The sequence below is a fragment of the Salvelinus sp. IW2-2015 genome, linkage group LG6.1, assembly GCF_002910315.2.
Source record: "Salvelinus sp. IW2-2015 linkage group LG6.1, ASM291031v2, whole genome shotgun sequence".
Taxonomy (NCBI): domain Eukaryota; kingdom Metazoa; phylum Chordata; class Actinopteri; order Salmoniformes; family Salmonidae; genus Salvelinus; species Salvelinus sp. IW2-2015.
In genome coordinates, this window is record NC_036845.1 from 8,682,121 (window position 1) to 8,700,432 (window position 18,312).

The 18,312-nt window shown below is 44.1% G+C and overlaps 2 protein-coding genes across 3 annotated transcripts in view; both read left to right on the top strand.

The window, feature by feature from the left end:
• LOC111964980 (ubiquitin carboxyl-terminal hydrolase MINDY-3-like) overlaps positions 1-6,868 on the top strand; it is a 48,026-nt gene extending 41,158 nt beyond the window's left edge. The window contains exons 13-16 of one of the 2 annotated variants that reach the window (XM_023988886.2): positions 4,828-4,915; positions 5,152-5,217; positions 5,709-5,780; positions 5,874-6,868. In XM_023988886.2, coding sequence (XP_023844654.1) covers positions 4,828-4,915; positions 5,152-5,217; positions 5,709-5,780; positions 5,874-6,023 — 376 coding nt within the window. In that variant the 3' untranslated portion in view covers positions 6,024-6,868. The remainder of the gene's footprint in view (positions 1-4,827; positions 4,916-5,151; positions 5,218-5,708; positions 5,781-5,873) is intronic. The other variant, XM_023988887.2, reaches the window with a different exon arrangement.
• A 3,620-nt stretch (positions 6,869-10,488) lies between these two features.
• itga8 (integrin, alpha 8) overlaps positions 10,489-18,312 on the top strand; it is a 76,243-nt gene continuing 68,419 nt past the window's right edge. Inside the window, exons 1-4 of the mRNA XM_070443808.1 lie at positions 10,489-11,270; positions 12,091-12,294; positions 14,413-14,531; positions 16,885-16,946. Of these exons, the coding sequence (XP_070299909.1) occupies positions 11,083-11,270; positions 12,091-12,294; positions 14,413-14,531; positions 16,885-16,946 (573 nt within the window). The 5' untranslated portion in view covers positions 10,489-11,082. The remainder of the gene's footprint in view (positions 11,271-12,090; positions 12,295-14,412; positions 14,532-16,884; positions 16,947-18,312) is intronic.

An 18,312-nucleotide genomic window follows, 5' to 3' on the forward strand; every position in this document is an offset into this window, starting at 1 on the left:
ACTAAACTAAATGACTATCGCCCCGATAGCACTCACTTCTGTCATCAGGAAGTGCTTTGAGAGACCTAGTCGAGGATCATATCACCTCCACCCTACCTGATACCCTAGACCCACTCCAATTTGCTTACCACCCCAATAGGTCCACAGACAACGCAATCGCCATCACACAGCCCTATCCCATCTGGACAAGAGGAATACCTATGTAAGAATGCTGTTCATTGACGACAGCTCAGCATTTAACACCATAGTACCCTCAACTCGTCATTAAGCTTGATACCCTGGCTCTCGACCCCGCTCAGTGCAACTGGGTCCTGGACTTTGACGGGCCGGTAGGAAACAACATCTCCACCCCGCTGATCCTCAACACTGGGGCCCCACAAGAGTGCCTTCTCAGCCCTCCTGTACTCCCTGTTCACCCATGACTGCGTGGCCATGCACGCCTCCAACTCAGACGACACTACAGTGGTAGGCTTGATTACCAACAACGACGAGACGGCCTATAGGGAGGAGGTGAGGGCCCTCGGAGTGTGGTGTCAAAAAATAACCTCTCACTCAACGTCAACAAAACAAAGGAGATGATTGTGGACTTCAAGAAACAGCAGAGGGAGCACCCCTCCATCCACATCGACGGGACAGTAGTGAAGGTGGCAAGTCTTAAGTTCCTCTGCCTACAAATCACGGAGAAACTGAAATGGTCCACCCACACAGTGTGGTGAAGGAGGCTGAAGAAATTTGGCTTGTCACCTAAAACACTCACAAACCTTTACAGATGCACAATCGAGAGCATCCTTTCGGGCTGTATCACCGCCTGGTACGATAACTGCACCGCCCTCAATCGCAAGGCTCTCCAAAGGGTAGTGCGGTCTGCACAACGCATCACCGGGGGCAAAATACCTGCCCTCCAGGACACCTACAGCACCCGATGTCACAGGAAGGCCAAAAAGATCAAGGACAACAAACACCCGAACCACTGTCTGTTCACCCCGCTATCATCCAGAAGGCGAGGTCAATACAGGTGCATCAAAGCTGGGACCAAGAGACTGAAAAACAGCTTCTATCTCAAGGCCATCAGACTGTTAAACAGCCATCACTAACATAGAGAGGCTGCTGCCAACATAGTGACTCAAATCTCTGGCCACTTTAAGAAATGGATTTAATAAAGGTATCACTAGTCACTTTAAATAACGCCACTTTAATAATGCTTACATATCCTACATTACTCATCTCATATGTATATACTGTATTCTATACTATCTATTGCATCTTTTGCCCTTGCTGCCCGGCCATCGCTCATCCGTATATTTATATATACATATTCTTATATATTCATTCCTTTACATGTGTGAATTTGTTAGATATTACTGCACTGTCGGAACTAGAAGCATAAGCATTTCGCTACACACACATTAGCATCTGCTAACCATGTGTATGTGACCAATAACATTTTATTTGATAAGGCGACCTGCCCCTCCCCCTCTGAAGCAATAGGCTACTGACTGTAGCCTACTTACGTTACATTGGAGCTTAATAAGCATAATATAGACCTAGTTATCCCGTTTCACTTTAGATGTATTAACTACAAAATTGTAAGACGTGTTTTTAAATTCTGGTGCCGCTCTCCACACACAAGCTTAGCTAAATTAGCTAACACAAGCTTGTTAGCTAGCTAGCTGACAGGACATTCGAAGTTCCGCCATAGAAGATGCTCCTCCTATGTATAATTCTGTGTAACTAATTCATATAATGCATGTCATAGCACAAGATGCCCAGCGCTTCAACCCTTATCCTCAACCCTCTCTCGTTCTCCCCGGCCGCAAAATTTGTCGCATCTTGCGCCGTAGGCTTCACTTTTCAGCCCATCGCACACGTAAACAACTAGCTTGCCTGCTCTATCCGCACTGATTGGTATAGTAATTTAATGAGCGAAATGTTTTTTTAAAAAAAAGTAACGATATAAACCAGTAACGTTACCTTTTTATTGTTGAACCCGGTTCAGAACTTTATCCTGCCTTTTCGGGACAGTGGAATTAAATTAAGAAAATAGTGGTTCTGTTCAGAACAAAACAATTGGATAATGATTTCAGTTCCAAACCCTGCTGACAACTAGACCTTATGGGACACTATTTTTGGTCTTACTGAGTTTGACTGTCAGGTAGGCTTGGTAAGATATACCAGGGTATTTGTAAAAAGCCACGCGATGGTTTTTCACTACTGTCAATACCGTTGAAACTATTTCTTTGAAGTTCTTTTATACATTTGAATATTTGTTGCGACTTTTTGAGTAAATACCTGCGGTCAATTTGTGCGATACGTCAGGGGATAAAGATTTGCGTTCATTTCACCCGTCAAATAATTTTTCATTGTAAAGCTAACCTGTAGTCCCCAGTCACGTGGTGTTTGTTTACAAACACACAACGACGAGAGACCGGAGCTTTGTGAATCACTCACTGTTGTGCAGTACGTGCCTGGTGATCTAGTTACAATATGGAATCCACTACTAAATGTTTGCCAACTAGATATCTCATAACTATTAAGTTAACTATCTAAAATGTGCTAAATGCTCTGTTGTGCATTTAGTTAACTAATTTAGTAGCTAGTTAGCTATCTAGCAATGTGGTTTGTTTCTTCCAAAATCAAGCTTTTCTTGGTTACAGCAGATAATTCCCTCCTGGATCAAGAGCCTTTGTCAACAAAAAAAATAAAAAAATCGTGAGGTAACCTGTGAGTAGAATTTGAGTTAGTTTAGCTTTTTGAGCTGGGATGTCTGTCCTGCAAATAGTTTAGGTCAGAGACTATCAAATGTTTGCACTGCGCTCGTTAGCATTCTCTATGGGATTTTACATGTACTTGTTAGCATTGCTAACCTCCAGATTGCAGTGGAGTTTGAAAATGGCGGCCCTTGTGTTCAGTGCCGGTATTACTGAATATCCCAGGATATCACAAGGTTGGTATGACAATCTGGATACCTCCCAAGCACTCTGCCAGGGTGCAGGTCTGACAGAATCTGTGCAGAAGATCTAGGTGCTGCTGTAGGCTCTCTTTGGTTGGGGACAAAAGCACCAGAAGCAAACAATAGACTTTTGAATTCAGATTCCAGTAGGGTGAGGCCGGGTGCTGCAGACTGTTCTTCAGATTCCCTTGTCAATTCGTTGATGTATACACTGAGTGTACAAAACATTTAGAACACCTGCCTAATCTTGAGTTGCAATTTGTCGGTCCATGGACTCTACAAGGTGTCGAAAGCGTTCCACAGGCCCATGTTGACTCCAATGCTTCTCACAGTTGTCAAGTTGCCTGGATGTCCTTTGGGTGGTGGACCATTCTTGATACACACGGGAAACTGTTGAGTATGAAAAATCCAGCAGCGTTGCAGCTCTTGACACAAACCGGTGCGCCTGGCACCTATTGCCATACCTCATTCAAAGGAACTTAAATATTCTGTCTTGCCCATTCACATTCTGAATGGCACACATACACAATGCATGTCTGACTTGTCTCGAGGCTTAAAAATCATTTTTTAACCTTTCTCCCTTTCATCTATACTGATTTGAAGTGGATGTAACAAGTGACATCAATAAGGGATTATAGCTTTCACCTGGCCAGTCTGATATGGAAAGAGCATAATGGTTTATACACTCAGTGTATGTTGGAGGGTGGGGCTCAAGCTGCATCCCTGTCGCACCCCACAGCCATAAGGAAAGAAATCTGTGTTTTTTTGGCCATTTTAACCGCACACTTGTTTGTGTACATGGATTTTATGTTGTATGTTTTTTTTTGTGTTTTTATTTACCTCAACACCGCTTTCTATCAATTTATATAGCAGACCCTCATGACAAATTGAGTCTCAAGCTTTTTTGAAATCAACAAAGCATGATTATACTTTGCTTTTGTTTTGTTTGTCAATTAGGATGTGTAGGGTGAATACCTGGTCTGTCAACTTGGTAAAAAGCCAATTGGATATTTGCTCAGGACGTTGTTTTCACTGAGGAAATGTAGGAGTCTGCTGTTAATGACAATGCAGAGGATTATTTCTCTGACTGCAACATCAGATGATACACACACCCACACACAGTCTTAACTGGGTTATCAGCCTCTGTGTCTGGGCATGTAACACTCCTCTTATTTCTGCCTTAAAAGGGAAATGTTTCTCTGTTTTATCACTGTGGAATAAGAATAATATTACTGCTCTAACACAGGAATGTCTAGTGGTATATTTAGTATCGCACACACACACACACACACACACACACCAGAACTCCTCATCAGACGAGGTTACCGTACATTTCTCCAGTGTTCGCTTTCTTACACCAAATCTTTTACACAGAACATGACACATTTATACCTCAGACAGCCCTTCACACTACCACCACCTCTCTCCTCACCCCCTCCCTCCTCAGCTCCACCCTTGCTCCTCACCTCTACCCCTCCCTTCTCCACCCTTTCGGCCTCCCTCCTCACCTGCACCCGTTCGCCCCTCACCTGCACCCCTCCCTCTTCACTTCCACCCCTCCCTCTTCACTTCCACCCCTCACCTTCCCTCACCACTCCTTCCTCACCTCACCCTCCACCCTCACCTTCCACTAGCTCTCTCCCAATGTCCCTTCTTACTACCCCCTTTCTCTCCTCCTTCTCTCCCTCCGTCGGACACAAGTTTTATCATTGCTTTAAAACGGGGCCGATTTAGGTTTTCTGAAGAATTGGAGGCATGTCTCATTGCTGTACTTAGACTATAAGACAATGTTGAAATGTCTGACAAACTTAACTCTTTCCACTCTTCCTCCCTCTTTCTCTTCCTCCCTCTTTCTCTTCCTCCCTCGCTCCGTCCAGTGTGAGTCTGATGAAGAGTAAGTTGGATCCAGAGGGCTTGGGGATCGTGCTGCTGGCTCCGTTCCTCCTGGAGTTCTTCCCTGATCAGGTAACTGAAGAGGAGCTGAGATACTTCAAAGCTGCAGCAATATCCATAAAACATGCTGAGAAGACCGATTTTTAAACAAGAATATCTTTGCTGTATGCGTGTACGTACATGAGCGCTTCTGTTTTGTTAGTGGTTTGTGGCTGACGATAGATATAAATTTGTTGAGTCAAATCTTTTACAGCAATGCACTGGTGACCAAAATATTTAAATATATATTTACACAAACCCCTGTTCAGACAGGGACTCTGTGGCAGGGAAGCATGGCTGAAGAGTGGGAGAGCGAGAGGCAAAGAGAAAGAAAGGTGGGGAGAGGGATGTGGGGACAGAGAGAGAGAGAGGAGCGGGAAGTGTGTTAAAGTGATCAGGGCTTCGGGGACTCACCAGAGGAATGGCCCTCGGCCACAAAGAAATTATACTGCCATTAGCCAACTGGAGACGCACACGCACACGCACACACACACAGACTGAGGTTATGGTTTCACATAAACACACTCACACAGTCTATTAGCATTCTGGAACGTCCCAAAAAAGTGTTTGGGCCTGTGTCGTTATTGACTGGTTTCTAATATAGGCTGTTCTGTGGGATTGGGGTTAGGGTTTCACAAATGCATGTATGCACGCGCACACACACACACACACACTTATGTGGGTTTGGGGTTATGTATAGTGTTTCAGGCTAAAGTATGCTGAATTGTCTGTGGGTTCCCATACACACACCTTCCAGAGCAGAGTTTTCGACACGCATCCCAGAGATGACTCCATGATTGTTAACTGGTGTATATTGTGTTTTCAGGATACTGGAATCCCAGACTCCTTCCCTGTCTACCACTACAATGGCCTGAAACAGTCCAACCACAACGAGAGGGTAAGATATACACACACACCTCTAAAACAGCCTGAAACTGTCACACCACTATGATAATGTAAGGTGTTGGTGTGTGTTGTCTCTCTTTGTCAGGTGGAGTATGTGCAGGGTACAGCCCTGGTCCTGGGCTTTGAGGACCCCATGGTGAGGACAGATGACACTCCAGTGAAGCGCTGCCTCCAGACCAAGTGGCCCTACATAGAACTGCTGTGGAATACTGAACGCTCCCCTTCACTTAACTAACTCACTGCTAGGGTGGTAGAGGACTGACTGATCTCCACAGGAAGGAAGGCCACAAAGACTGAGACACACAGTACATGTACATTGCTGCACACACTCACACAGAGAAATTTGCTCACTGTCCTGGGCAGGACAAAAACACACAGAACATATATGCCACTACACACACACTTGACATACAGACACACTTGTTTACTGTTAATGCTGTTGTGTTTTACATGACTAAATGAAGTCACAGGATGTTTTTGGTTTGTTGTAAAAAGCTGAATGAATTATTATTGTCACCCTGTAGATGACTGTTTTATACTCTGGGATATATGTACTTAATAAGAACTACATATAAAGGAAACAGCTGACCTCGTTGGATGTAAACCTGTAACTGACTGACTGGAACTATGCTTCTGTAACACCCAGCTTTCTGACTGTTAAAGAGATAAACAACCAAAGCTTTCCGCAAGACACATATGCGTGCGCACACACACACACTCCTATTCTAACTACAGCTGAGTTAGTTTGACCTCTTAATACTGAGGCAGGGTATCCCTGACCCAGATTAGGTTACTGCATTATCTCCATTGAAATAGTCCGGGAGCAGCCTAAATCTGGGGCTGGGAAAGTAGCCTCAATGGTTTTCACAGGAGATTACGCGCACACACACCCTGGTGTTTACAGCATAAAGGGACCAATCACAGCAGAGACATTCCTCCTGTTTAGTTGTTTGACCTGGAAGTAGAACCTTTGGCTGGTTTTACACGTTGCGCAACTTCTCTCTTCACACCAACACAGGAAGTGATATGGTATTTATTGTCACACACCCCCCCCAAACGAATAAACCATTTTTTTCTTCACTTCTCGTGTGTGGGCTTGTTCGACGTTTCCGGCGATTGCCGACTGATTAATCTACACATCACCTTGCATCATAGTCTCGCCTAACCATCCGTCTACTTGCATAAATAACTACTCATTATTGTTTGTAGATCAGTCAGTCAAAATTTACCTACAATTCATCATGGATTTGGACAGAATGCTCTCGAACATGGCCTGTATGTACAGTGGGGAGAACAAGTATTTGATACACTGCCGATTTTGCAAGTTTTCCTACTTACAAAGCATGTAGAGGTCTGTAATTTTTATCATAGGTACACTTCAACTGTGAGAGACGGAATCTAAAACAAAAATCCAGAAAATCACATTGTATAATTTTTAAGTAATTAATTTGCATTTTATTGCATGACATAAGTATTTGATCACCTACCAACCAGTAAGAATTCCGGCTCTCACAGACCTGTTAGTTTTTCTTTAAGAAGCCCTCCTGTTCTTCCACTCATTACCTCTATTAACTGCACCTGTTTGAACTCGTTACCGTATTAAAAGACACCTGTCCACACACTCAATCAAACAGACGCCAACCTCTCCACAATGGCAAAGACCAGAGAGCTGTGTAAGGAATCAGGGATAAAATTGTGACCTGCACAAGGCTGGATGGCTACAGACAATAGGCAAGCAGCTTGGTGAGAAGGAACAACTGTTGGCGCAATTATTAGAAAATGGAAGAAGTTCAAGCTGACGGTCAATCACCCTCGGTCTGGTGCTCCATGCAAGATCTCACCTCGTGGGGCATCAATGATCATGAGGAAGGTGAGGGATCAGCCCAGAACTACATGGCAGGACCGCTCAATGACCTGAAGAGAGCTGGGACCACAGTCTCAAGAAAACCATTAGTAACACACTACGCCGTCATGGATTAAAATCCTGCAGTGCACGCAAGGACCCCTGCTCAAGCCAGCGCATGTCCAGGCCCGTCTGAAGTTTGCCAATGACCATCTAGATGATCCAGAGGAGGAATGGGAGAAGGTCATGTGGTCTGATGAGACAAAATAGAGCTTTTGGTCTAAACTCCACTCGCGTGTTTGGAGGAAGAAGAAGGATGAGTACAACCCCAAGAACACCATCCCAACCGTGAAGCATGGAGGTGGAAACATCATTCTTTTGGGGATGCTTTTCTGCAAAGGGGACAGGACGACTGCACCGTATTGAGGGAGGATGGATGGGGCCATGTATCGCGAGATCTTGGCCAACAACCTCCTTCCCTCAGTAAGAACATTGGAAGATGGGTCGTGGCTGGGTCTTCCAGCATGACAACAACCGAAACACACAGCCAGGGCAACTAGGAGTGGCCTCCGTAAGAAACATCTCAAGGTCCTGGAGTGGCCTAGCCAGTCTCCAGACCTGAACCCAATAGAAAATCTTTGGAGGGAGCTGAAAGTCCGTATTGCCCAGCGCCAGCACCGAAACCTGAAGGATCTGGAGAAGGTTCTGTATGGAGGAGTGGGCCAAAATCCCTACTGCAGTGTGTGCAAACCTGGTCAAGAACTACAGGAAACGTTTGATCTGTGTATTTGCAAACAGAGGTTTCTGTACCAAATATTAAGATCTGCTTTTCTGATGTATCAAATAACTTATGTCATGCAATAAAATGCAAATTAATTACTTAAAATTATACAATTGTGATTTTCTGGATTTTTGTTTTAGATTCCGTCTCTCACAGTTGAAGTGTACCTATGATAAAAATTACAGACCTCTACATGCGTTGTAAGTAGGAAAACCTGCAAAATCGGCAGTGTATCAAATACTTGTTCTCCCCACTGTATGTGCATACATGTGTCTCAGTATGGTGTATGTGTGTTATTGGAAAGGGGATATCTCTGTGTTTGTTGGATGAGACTGGGAGAGAGAGGAGAAAACAATAACAGATGGTTGAACTATTGAGTGCACACTGAAACTAAAACAAATTAGAATGCTTTTACCTGGTGAGGGACCATCATAACACAGGCATGCGGCACACCAAAGAGAGGCGCACTACTCTTGTTCTAGTCCTCTGTGTGTGTGTACACGCACGCGCATGTGTGTCCTCGACAGGTAATGAAGTTTCTAAGAACTGAAATCCTGTTGAATGTCTGAAGTCTCTTTTTCATTCTGTTCATCTTGGATTTACACGAAAGCAGTTGAGAAAGAGCAGTCCACCTATCAACATTGTTCAAAAGGGCAGTTTTAAGAGTGCTGTTCACGTGTGTGTGTACGCTGAGATAAACTGTCCTTCACCTCTAAATGCCTGCACACAGCAAGCAGAAACATGCTCACACTGTTAGCATATGTGCTCTATGAGAATGGCAGGTACACAGGCATTGTAATTCTGTTTGTGTCTGTCTGTTGTTGGTCACCATGTGCGTGTGTGAGACCATATGCTGGTCTGTAATGTAATGAGCCACTATGGTTCCATCTGTCTCTGGAGTTCAACACTGTATTTCTGATCAAATTTATGTTATTTTAATGGACAAAAAAAAAAAACGGAGAGAGAGGTACGGACGGCAAGAGGAGTGCAGAGAGACATAAGGAAAGAGATTGAGAACAGCAGAGGGAAAGAGAGGGAGGGGTAAAGAAGGAAGAGGGCATGCGAGGGGAGGGGTTAAGGAGAGTTGGGGAAATTTGTCTGAATTCTCCATCTGGTAGGTCAAGGTTGCTCACTGTGACTCCCTCTCATCACCATGCAGCCTTAGATATGTAACACGCACACTCTGACACACACAACATACACAACCCCACCTGGTTCATATCACTTGTCGGAAAATATGAAGTGGTTTGCAGTAACATCCTAACTCTACACACGCACACACTAACATAGAAACACATACGTTTCAGCCTGAGTACTTCATTTTGGTCAACAGCTAAATAAATTGTTACTAAGGTCATTGCAGATCAGATGTTTGGGCAATGTGGTCCACATGAGTCATGTTTCTCTAACACAAATGGACATAAAGCATCTCTTTTAATATGTTCCTCATAACAGCTGAGAAAGAGCAGTACTCCACTGCAGTCACAGTTTTACAGCTCACTATGACTTTATGAGACTTTCAGTCTCTTGACGACAATGAAACACTCTGAAGTTTCAATTTAATTAAAACTCCTGATGCTGATTAGGAGCAGACTGAGTTAACGCAGGAACACACACACACACACACACACACACACTGGAGGAGTGATGTGGGCGTAGTGGTATGGTCTGCTTTGATAAGACGACACCTCAGATCTACTGTACAGGATGTAGGCTATGCAGGCAAGATGTCTACAACACACACACAAGTTGTGTCTGGATCAGAATAGGCTACGAATGTATTTATAGCTTCACTTTTGGGAGAGGACTGCAGGACAGGGGAATGGTAACGCGTGCCGTGAAAACCCATCACACACACACACACACATAGGCCTACACACACAAACACATTTAGACACACACCCACAAACCTGTCTTTAGTTTTAGTCCGCAGGCTGGCGTGTTTAACTTTAGATCTCAGTAATAATTACGCAAGATAATTACCGGTGATTATTCTTTAATGGAAGGAAACGCACCTAATTAAACCGGCGCGGTCAGAATAAACGGTTTAATAATAAAACACCGCGAAACCCGAGATCTGTAATATCAGGCTTAAATCAGTATCACCACGCTGACTGAGGTCGTGTCATATTATAGGGCTATTGTGCGTGCGTGTGAGTGAGCGAGCGAGAAAGAGAGAGAGATCATTAATACATCCACTTTATAGTATTATTGCTTCTCGATCAAAACCTACGAATGGCGAAAATTGCTTTTTCCCTCCATATAAAACGATAGCTTTATGATGCAGCCACTTGGCGCGCGTTCTGATGTGGTCTGGGTACGGTCTTGAAGTGGGTCGAAGTGTTGTGCAACGGGGGCGTGCACAGAATAGAAGCGCGCTGCCGCAGCGACGGGAGAGTCTGGCTGCAGGCTGCAGAGGAGTTTAGAGTGTGTGTGTGTGTGTGTGTGTGGGTGAGAGCATCAAGAGATCTGACCCAGCGGAGAGTCTGTGTGAGTGCCTAGTGTGGGAGACAGCGGCAAGAGCAGAACGCACGGGCATGCACAACTTGGGATAACTCACCTGGCTGGACAGAAACATCTCTCTCCCTCCATTTCGCCTAGCATCTCTCTCCTTGCTAACGGATTCGAGCGGTGTGATAGACTACTGGTCTGGCTGCGGGGAAGGTGTTAATGTGTGCCTATAGGATGTGTGCATTTGGTGGGATGTTGTGTCGCGTGGTGTCGGTGCTATGGCTTGTCCTTTCGGTTGTCTCAGGCTTCAACCTGCATGCGGAGCGCCCTGCGGTGTACCGAGGACCAGAGGGGAGCTACTTTGGTTACTCCGTGGACTTCTACCGACCGACCCCCGAAAGCAGCACGTGAGTGACAACAGTCCGAGACCACAACTCTCAGTTTAAAACATTGCATTTTTTATGTTATTAATTTCAATTTCGAACAGGCTACATAGGTCTGCGGGTTCGTGTTGGGTTCGTGTTGGGTTAATATGAATTAAGTCTGGATTCCCAGAAAAAACATGTCCGAACAGAGAGATGGGTTCACTCTCCTAATAAAATAGTAGAATAGAATATCATTATTTCAACAGGAAATTCGTCTTGCAAGTGAACACAAATACAGTAACAAATGTCTCAGAATAGTAGGCTGTTGTGAGTTTCCCAAGCCCACCAAGACTGCAGGAAACAATATGTCATAATGCTAGTAGCCTACTGTACTTGTGCTTTCTGTGCTGACTCTGTGATGAGCGCTGGGATTTGTAAAGGAACTGAGGACAGTTTTATTACCAAGATGCTCCTATCATGTTTCTTGTTGTTTCAGCTCCTTAGTTTTATGCACTGGATAAGAGCTTCCGCTAAATAACTAAAATATTAATGTGTCTTTCCCAATGAATATGTTTAATACTCTCACTCTCTCTCTCTCTCTCTCTCTCTCTCTCTCTCTCTCTCTCTCTCGGTCTTCTCCCCTCCTCTCCTCCCCACTCTCTCTTCAGACGATGTGTGTGTCCCTCTGTCTCTCAAGCTGCTGTCGTGTCTGTTCTCAGAGTGTGTGTGTCTCTGTTCTCTCCAGAGTGTGTGTGCTCTCTGTCTCTCAGAGTGTGTGTGTCTCTGTCTCTCAGAGTGTGTGTGTCTCTAGTGTGTTAAAGACCGATCTTCTTTCCTCTAAGTTTTGTGTGTGAACATTCAGTTGGTGGGATTATATCTGTCATGACTGTGTCCCTCGCGATGTTGAGTGTGTTGGTGGAGCGCCCAAGGCCAAACATCCCAGCCAGGCATCAATAGAGGGAGGAGCTGTCTACTACTGTCCCTATCCCCAAAACCCTGACCCACCAAGCAACCCTACAGCTGTACACAGATACCTTCGACAACGCCAAGTGAGTTACACCATGCTGTGTGTGTGTGTGTGTGTGTGTGTGTGTGTGTGTGTGTGTGTGTGTGTGTGTGTGTGTGTTGTGTGTGTGTGTGTGTGTGTGTGTTTAGTTTTGTCTCTTCACAAAGTTCATGAGTGAGTATGAAGGGGTTAACTCCTGCCCATTGTGGTTGGCTTCAGTTTCAGGAGCACAGAAGAACTGTACATGTGTGTTTTGTGTTCCTGTTAAGAGTGAATTTCACCCGATGCACTTACATACATCCGGACAAATACAGAACACAAGAGAGCGCCCTCACCAACTAAGTGTGTGTGTGTGATGATCCATATGGTCTTTGTCAGCTGGAGTGTGTATGAAGAGGGCCATAGAAAATAACTACTATTAATTTCTATGAGAAAGATATGTTGGTGGTGGTGGCTGAATGCATCTGTCTGTCTGGTGTTCTAGAATTCTGATCCTGTCACTCTGTTTCTTTACTGAAAAACTACTCGCTGTTGCACTAACTGGTCTATTCTGATAGGATGGGCAATCCATTTCATAGAGATGATAAACTCCTCTACTGTTCTCTCTCTCTCTCTCTCTCTCTCTCTCTCTCTCTCTCTCTCTCTCTCTCTCTCTCTCTCTCTCTCTCTCTCTCTCAATTATCCTGGGGGAGGGTAAAGTGTGAGTGTGTAAGATGCGGTCAGCGGCTAGGGGTTAAACTGTGAGCACAATGGGAATTCATTTTTCCCTCTGAGACTGTGAGACTGGAGGGGATAGAGGGGGAAGAGGGGATGTCTGCTTTATTAGATCTTCAAATATGTGTAAGTGTGTGTTGTGTGTTGTGTGTGTGTGTGTGTGTTGGTGTGTGTGTGTGTGTGTGTGTGTGGTGTGTGTGTGTGTGTGTGTGTGTGTGTGTGTGTGTTGTGTGTGTGTGGTGTGTGTGTGTGTGTGTCGTGTGTGTGTGTGCTGTGTGCTGTCGGTGATGTGGCATGCATTATGTGTGGATATGGCTAAGGTTACTGTAGCCTCATTAATACATGTAACAAACCAGCGACATGGAGACACACACACCCACAATATATCATACAACACACACACACACACAACACAACACACACACACACACACACACACACACACACACACACACACACACACACACACACACACACACATCACACACACACACACACACACAACACACACACACATAGAGCCATACAGGGGGAAGGAGAGAGAGATTGAAGGAATTAAGCAAATATGACTAGAGAGGGTGCATTATGGCGATAGTGGCATGGCTGTGGTGCGCCTGGCCTGGTGCAGTCAAGGGAAGAGAACCAAGCACTTACTGGGTTAAGCTTAGGACAGTGTGCAGGTGTGCATGAGGTCATTCTAATGAAAAACATGACACAAGACATATGGGGATAGGCTCACTCAAATTTCATAATTAGCTCATCTCTTTCTTACTTGTCGTCAAGTATGGGCCGGGAGAAACTGCAGTCTTCAGTGTGTGTGTGTAGGGTGCTGGTGTTTTATGAGGCGTAGAGACTCCGTCCTCTCTAAACAGGCCAGCTGCCCTTCAATAACACAGAAAGGATCTGCACTGGAGCAGGCTAGACACCACACACCACCACACACAACACACACACACACACACACACACACACACACAGTCATGCACTTTTACAGCATGACAATGGACATTAAGAATCAAGGTGTATTTTCTAGAACTTCAATGGAAACACATTAAAAAAAAAGTTGTGATGTCCATGTTACTTTAGTTAGCTTCCAAATTGGGCTTCCATGTGTGTATAGGCAGGCATGACCCATGTTGTACAGAGACTAGACCTTTATAGGGCTGGGCCAGGTTGATTGATGCACACAATAAAACTCTCCCCTCTTCCCTCCTCCCTCCCCCCATCTCTCTCTATTAGATAACAGGATGATTAAGTGTATATGGCACCAGGGAGCCTCTGGAGTTCAAGTCTCACCAGTGGTTTGGAGCCTCAGTTAGAACTCACAAAGGCAAAGTGGTGGTGAGGATGAATTCTGTCTAACCCTAACTTGTCATAGATGTAAACCATCAGTGCTATGACTATTAATACACTTTGAACCAGTCATATAACATGTAATGTGTGTGTGTGCGTTTGTGTGTCTAGGCCTGTGCCTCTCTACCACTGGCGTACTGTGAAGGTGAACGGTGAGAAGGACCCGAGGGAACCTGCATGTTGCCGTGCAGAACTTCAGTCCTATGCAGAATACTCACCCTGTAGGACCAGTGAGTTCACACACACACATACAAACACATACACACATACGCACTTGTGATGGGGGGGGGGGGGTCTAGGCTATTATATTGATACTTTGACTCCAAAAATGTTTTTTGATGCTAGGCACGCTAGCTAGTTGGCTGTACCTGCGTCAAAACTCATCCTCATATTCTTCATCCTTTAGCTTGTCAACAGTCTTCTTTTTAAATAGTGAGCTAACATGGTTTCAGCATTTTTATTTCCATGGCTGATTAAAACAAATTTCCCTTGTCTCTCTGCAGCAGACATACAGTATGGTGAGCAATATATTTGGAACATCAAATTGCAATAAAATCACAGTAGCGAACCGCAATACATATAGAATCATGAGAAACCCTGGCAATTCCTAGCCCTAATACACACACCAAAATTGCAAGACAACATTGTCTTGTAGTAAAAGAGGCTAGATACTCAGTACTCAGATATACTGTCTGTGGCTGGAGGCCAATACACTAACAGGCTACAGTCAAAACCATTGATAAGCATGATAAGAAGCTAAGGTCCCTATCAGGTTGCCATTCGTAAACACCCACTGGAACACACAACTAGGCTTGGGCAGTATACCGTATACTGGAGTATTTGAAAAAAGCCACGGGATGGTTTTTCAATACTGTCAAAACAAAAGTTTTTCAATTAATTTGAATATTTGTTATTACCTGCAGTCAACATGTGCAATACCTTAGGAGATAAAGCAGATTGCGTTCTTCATTTTAACCTGTCACAATATTTTAGATGAAGCTTACAGTAGTTCCCCAGAACAGTTGAGCCAGTCACGTGTTTGTTTGTTAATAGCACCACGGGAGAAAGCGAACTGATGAGTCCTTAACTTTCTATATCTGTCGGCGAGTTTCTGTTGTGCAGCGCACATGAGGTGATGACGTTACACTTGTATGCAAATCACTGCTAAATAATGTCTTTCTGCCAGAAGTCAAAGAGCTCTGGATGAGTTATCTGTATAGCTGCCATTTTTCCCTGTGCTTCTACCAATGTTTTTTTTCTCCCCCGTTCATCTCCCCATCACTCCGTGTACACATGCTGCTCTTCTTTTAGAAAAGCACGCATCACAACTTTGTTCATTTGCACAACATCTCTTGTTTACTTTTGCTTGGAAACGTCCACACTCACCGAAAATGACGTTCGGCAGCTACTTGCTATGCTTGTATAACTTTATGAGCTGTATTTGCCTGTCTGCAATTAGTTTATGTTCGTTTTCGCTCGTTAGCATTTAGCTATGTAATTTCGCTATTTATTTGTGCAAATTATATTAGCATTCTGTTAATAGAGGCCCAATGGGCTTTTCTTGCATTTTTAGCCCCCCCTTGTGTGCTATGCCGGTAATACCGTAAATCCCGGTATGAGAGAAGGAAGGTATGACAATATGAAAATCTGAATACCGTCCAACCTAATGCACAACTCTTATCATTGACTCTCTACACAAACATCCTGACCACACACAACACACACACACACACACACACACATACACACACACACACACACACACACACACACACACACACACACACACCACACATCTGGTGTTTTAGTGATTCTGGAGGTTATTTAATTAAGGGTTTGTTTTATGTTGACAGTGAGATTCGACAACATCGACATCAAACAACTTAAAAGGAAAACATAAAACATTCCACTCTACTGAACAGTTTTATTGAGATCAACGTGATGGTTCCAAGGGGTTGGACGCACAATACTACTGTACAAACCCAGCACACATACACATATATACACACACATATGCCGCACACACACACACACACACACACACACACACACACACACACACACACACACACACACACACACACACACACCACACACACACTCAGTCTCTGTATAGTTTTCCAACCCAGTGTGTGTGTTTCAACCTTTCTCTCTGGAGCTTCTTGTTTAGATTTTAATGTGGATTTATGACCTCCGAGCTTACGCACTCCAGCTAACATACATAGCAGTGTGTGTGTGTGTGTGTGTGTGTGTGTGTGTGTGTGTGTGTGTGTGTGTGTGTGTGTGTGTGCGTGTGCGTGCGTGTGCGTGCGAGTTACGACTCATTACACCTCTCCTCGGGGTGCCTCTGGAACACGGGGAATGATTAATTATCAGCCAGGTTTATACACACACACACACACACACACACCCTGCACTCTGATTTCTTCCACATAGAGTTTGGACATATGGAATAGTGAAGAGGTAAAGTTCGAGCTACTTGGAGGGTCAGGGTCAGACTTTGTGGAACACTTCAACTAATAACATCTCACCACAGGAGGGTTGAAACAATGATCTGATATGGTGTGTGATTGTGTTTGTCAGATGATCCAGACCCGGAGGGACAGGGTTTCTGCCAGGCCGGGTTCAGTGTGGACTTCACCAAGGTAACAACCATCACTACCCACGTGACGTCCTCATCACCGTCCATGTCATGACATCCTCATCACTGTCCATGTCATGACATCCTCATCACTGTCCATGTCATGACATCCTCATCACTGTCCATGTCATGACAATCCTCAATACACAGAGAACCCCTTAGTTATTTTCTAGCACACAATCACAGCCGAGTCCACATATTCCGAGGCGTGTGTGTAAAAATACATGTTTGTCATAACAGCCTCCCTCCTCATCCTCACTTTCTCTCTGTCTGACTCCTCTCAGGACTATTGAGAGACACACAATACGGGTTAGAGGGGAGAGCTAGGAGGCATGCAACTTTGTCCGTTTAAATCACAGAGGGCCTTGCTCATGTGAACATCTGAACCCTCTCTGCTCAATGTACCCTCTTGTACAGGAAGCTGTCATTTTCAACAGGAAGTACACATGGATGACTGAAGACAGTGTACACACACACACACACAGAAACAAACAGACACACACACATTGTCTTTTATGATTGTTTCTTCTATGTTTATCAATCAGTGTGTATACAGGTAAATCAGGACGAGCTTGGCCAGTTAAAGGTCCAATGGAGCCATTTTTATCTGAATATTAAAAGAAATTACTTACTGTGATTGTTTCCGATTTAAAAGGGTAAAAATAAACAAAAATAGCTTCTTAGCAAAGAGCAATTTCAAAAGCAAGAATTTTGCTATAACTGTCTGGGAGTGGTCTGAGTGGAGAGGGGAAACTGAAAATGAGATGTTATTGGCAGAGAGTTTTGGAACTGACTTTCTCATTGGTCTATTAACTAATGTATTACCTGGTGATGACACCAGGCCAAAACTACATCCCAACAAAATATGCTGACATTTCAGGTGGTCTTTTCAAACAACTCTTACACTAAAAGGGCATTATCATAATGTGGAAATATATATAAAACACAGAAAAATCATGTTTCTGACTGCGCTGGGCCTTTAAAGTGCATTGAATTTGGTTTGACACAGGCAGATTAAGTATCGTGACTTATATGATCCTGTGGGGTCATGATCAGGGCTCTCGGCCCGACTCAGATGTATATACAGTTGAAGTTGGAAGTTTACATATACTTAGGTTGGTGTCATTAAAACTCGTTTTTCAACCACTCCACAAATTTCTTGTTAACAAACTATAGTTTTGGCAAGTCGGTTAGGACATCTACTTTGTGCATGACACAACTAATTTTTCCAACAATTGTTAACAGAAAGATTATTTCACTTATAACTCACTGTATCACAATTCCAGTGGGTCAGAAGTTTACATACACTCAGTTGACTGTGACTTTAAACAGCTTGGAAAATTTCAGAAAATTCTGTCATGGCTTTAGAA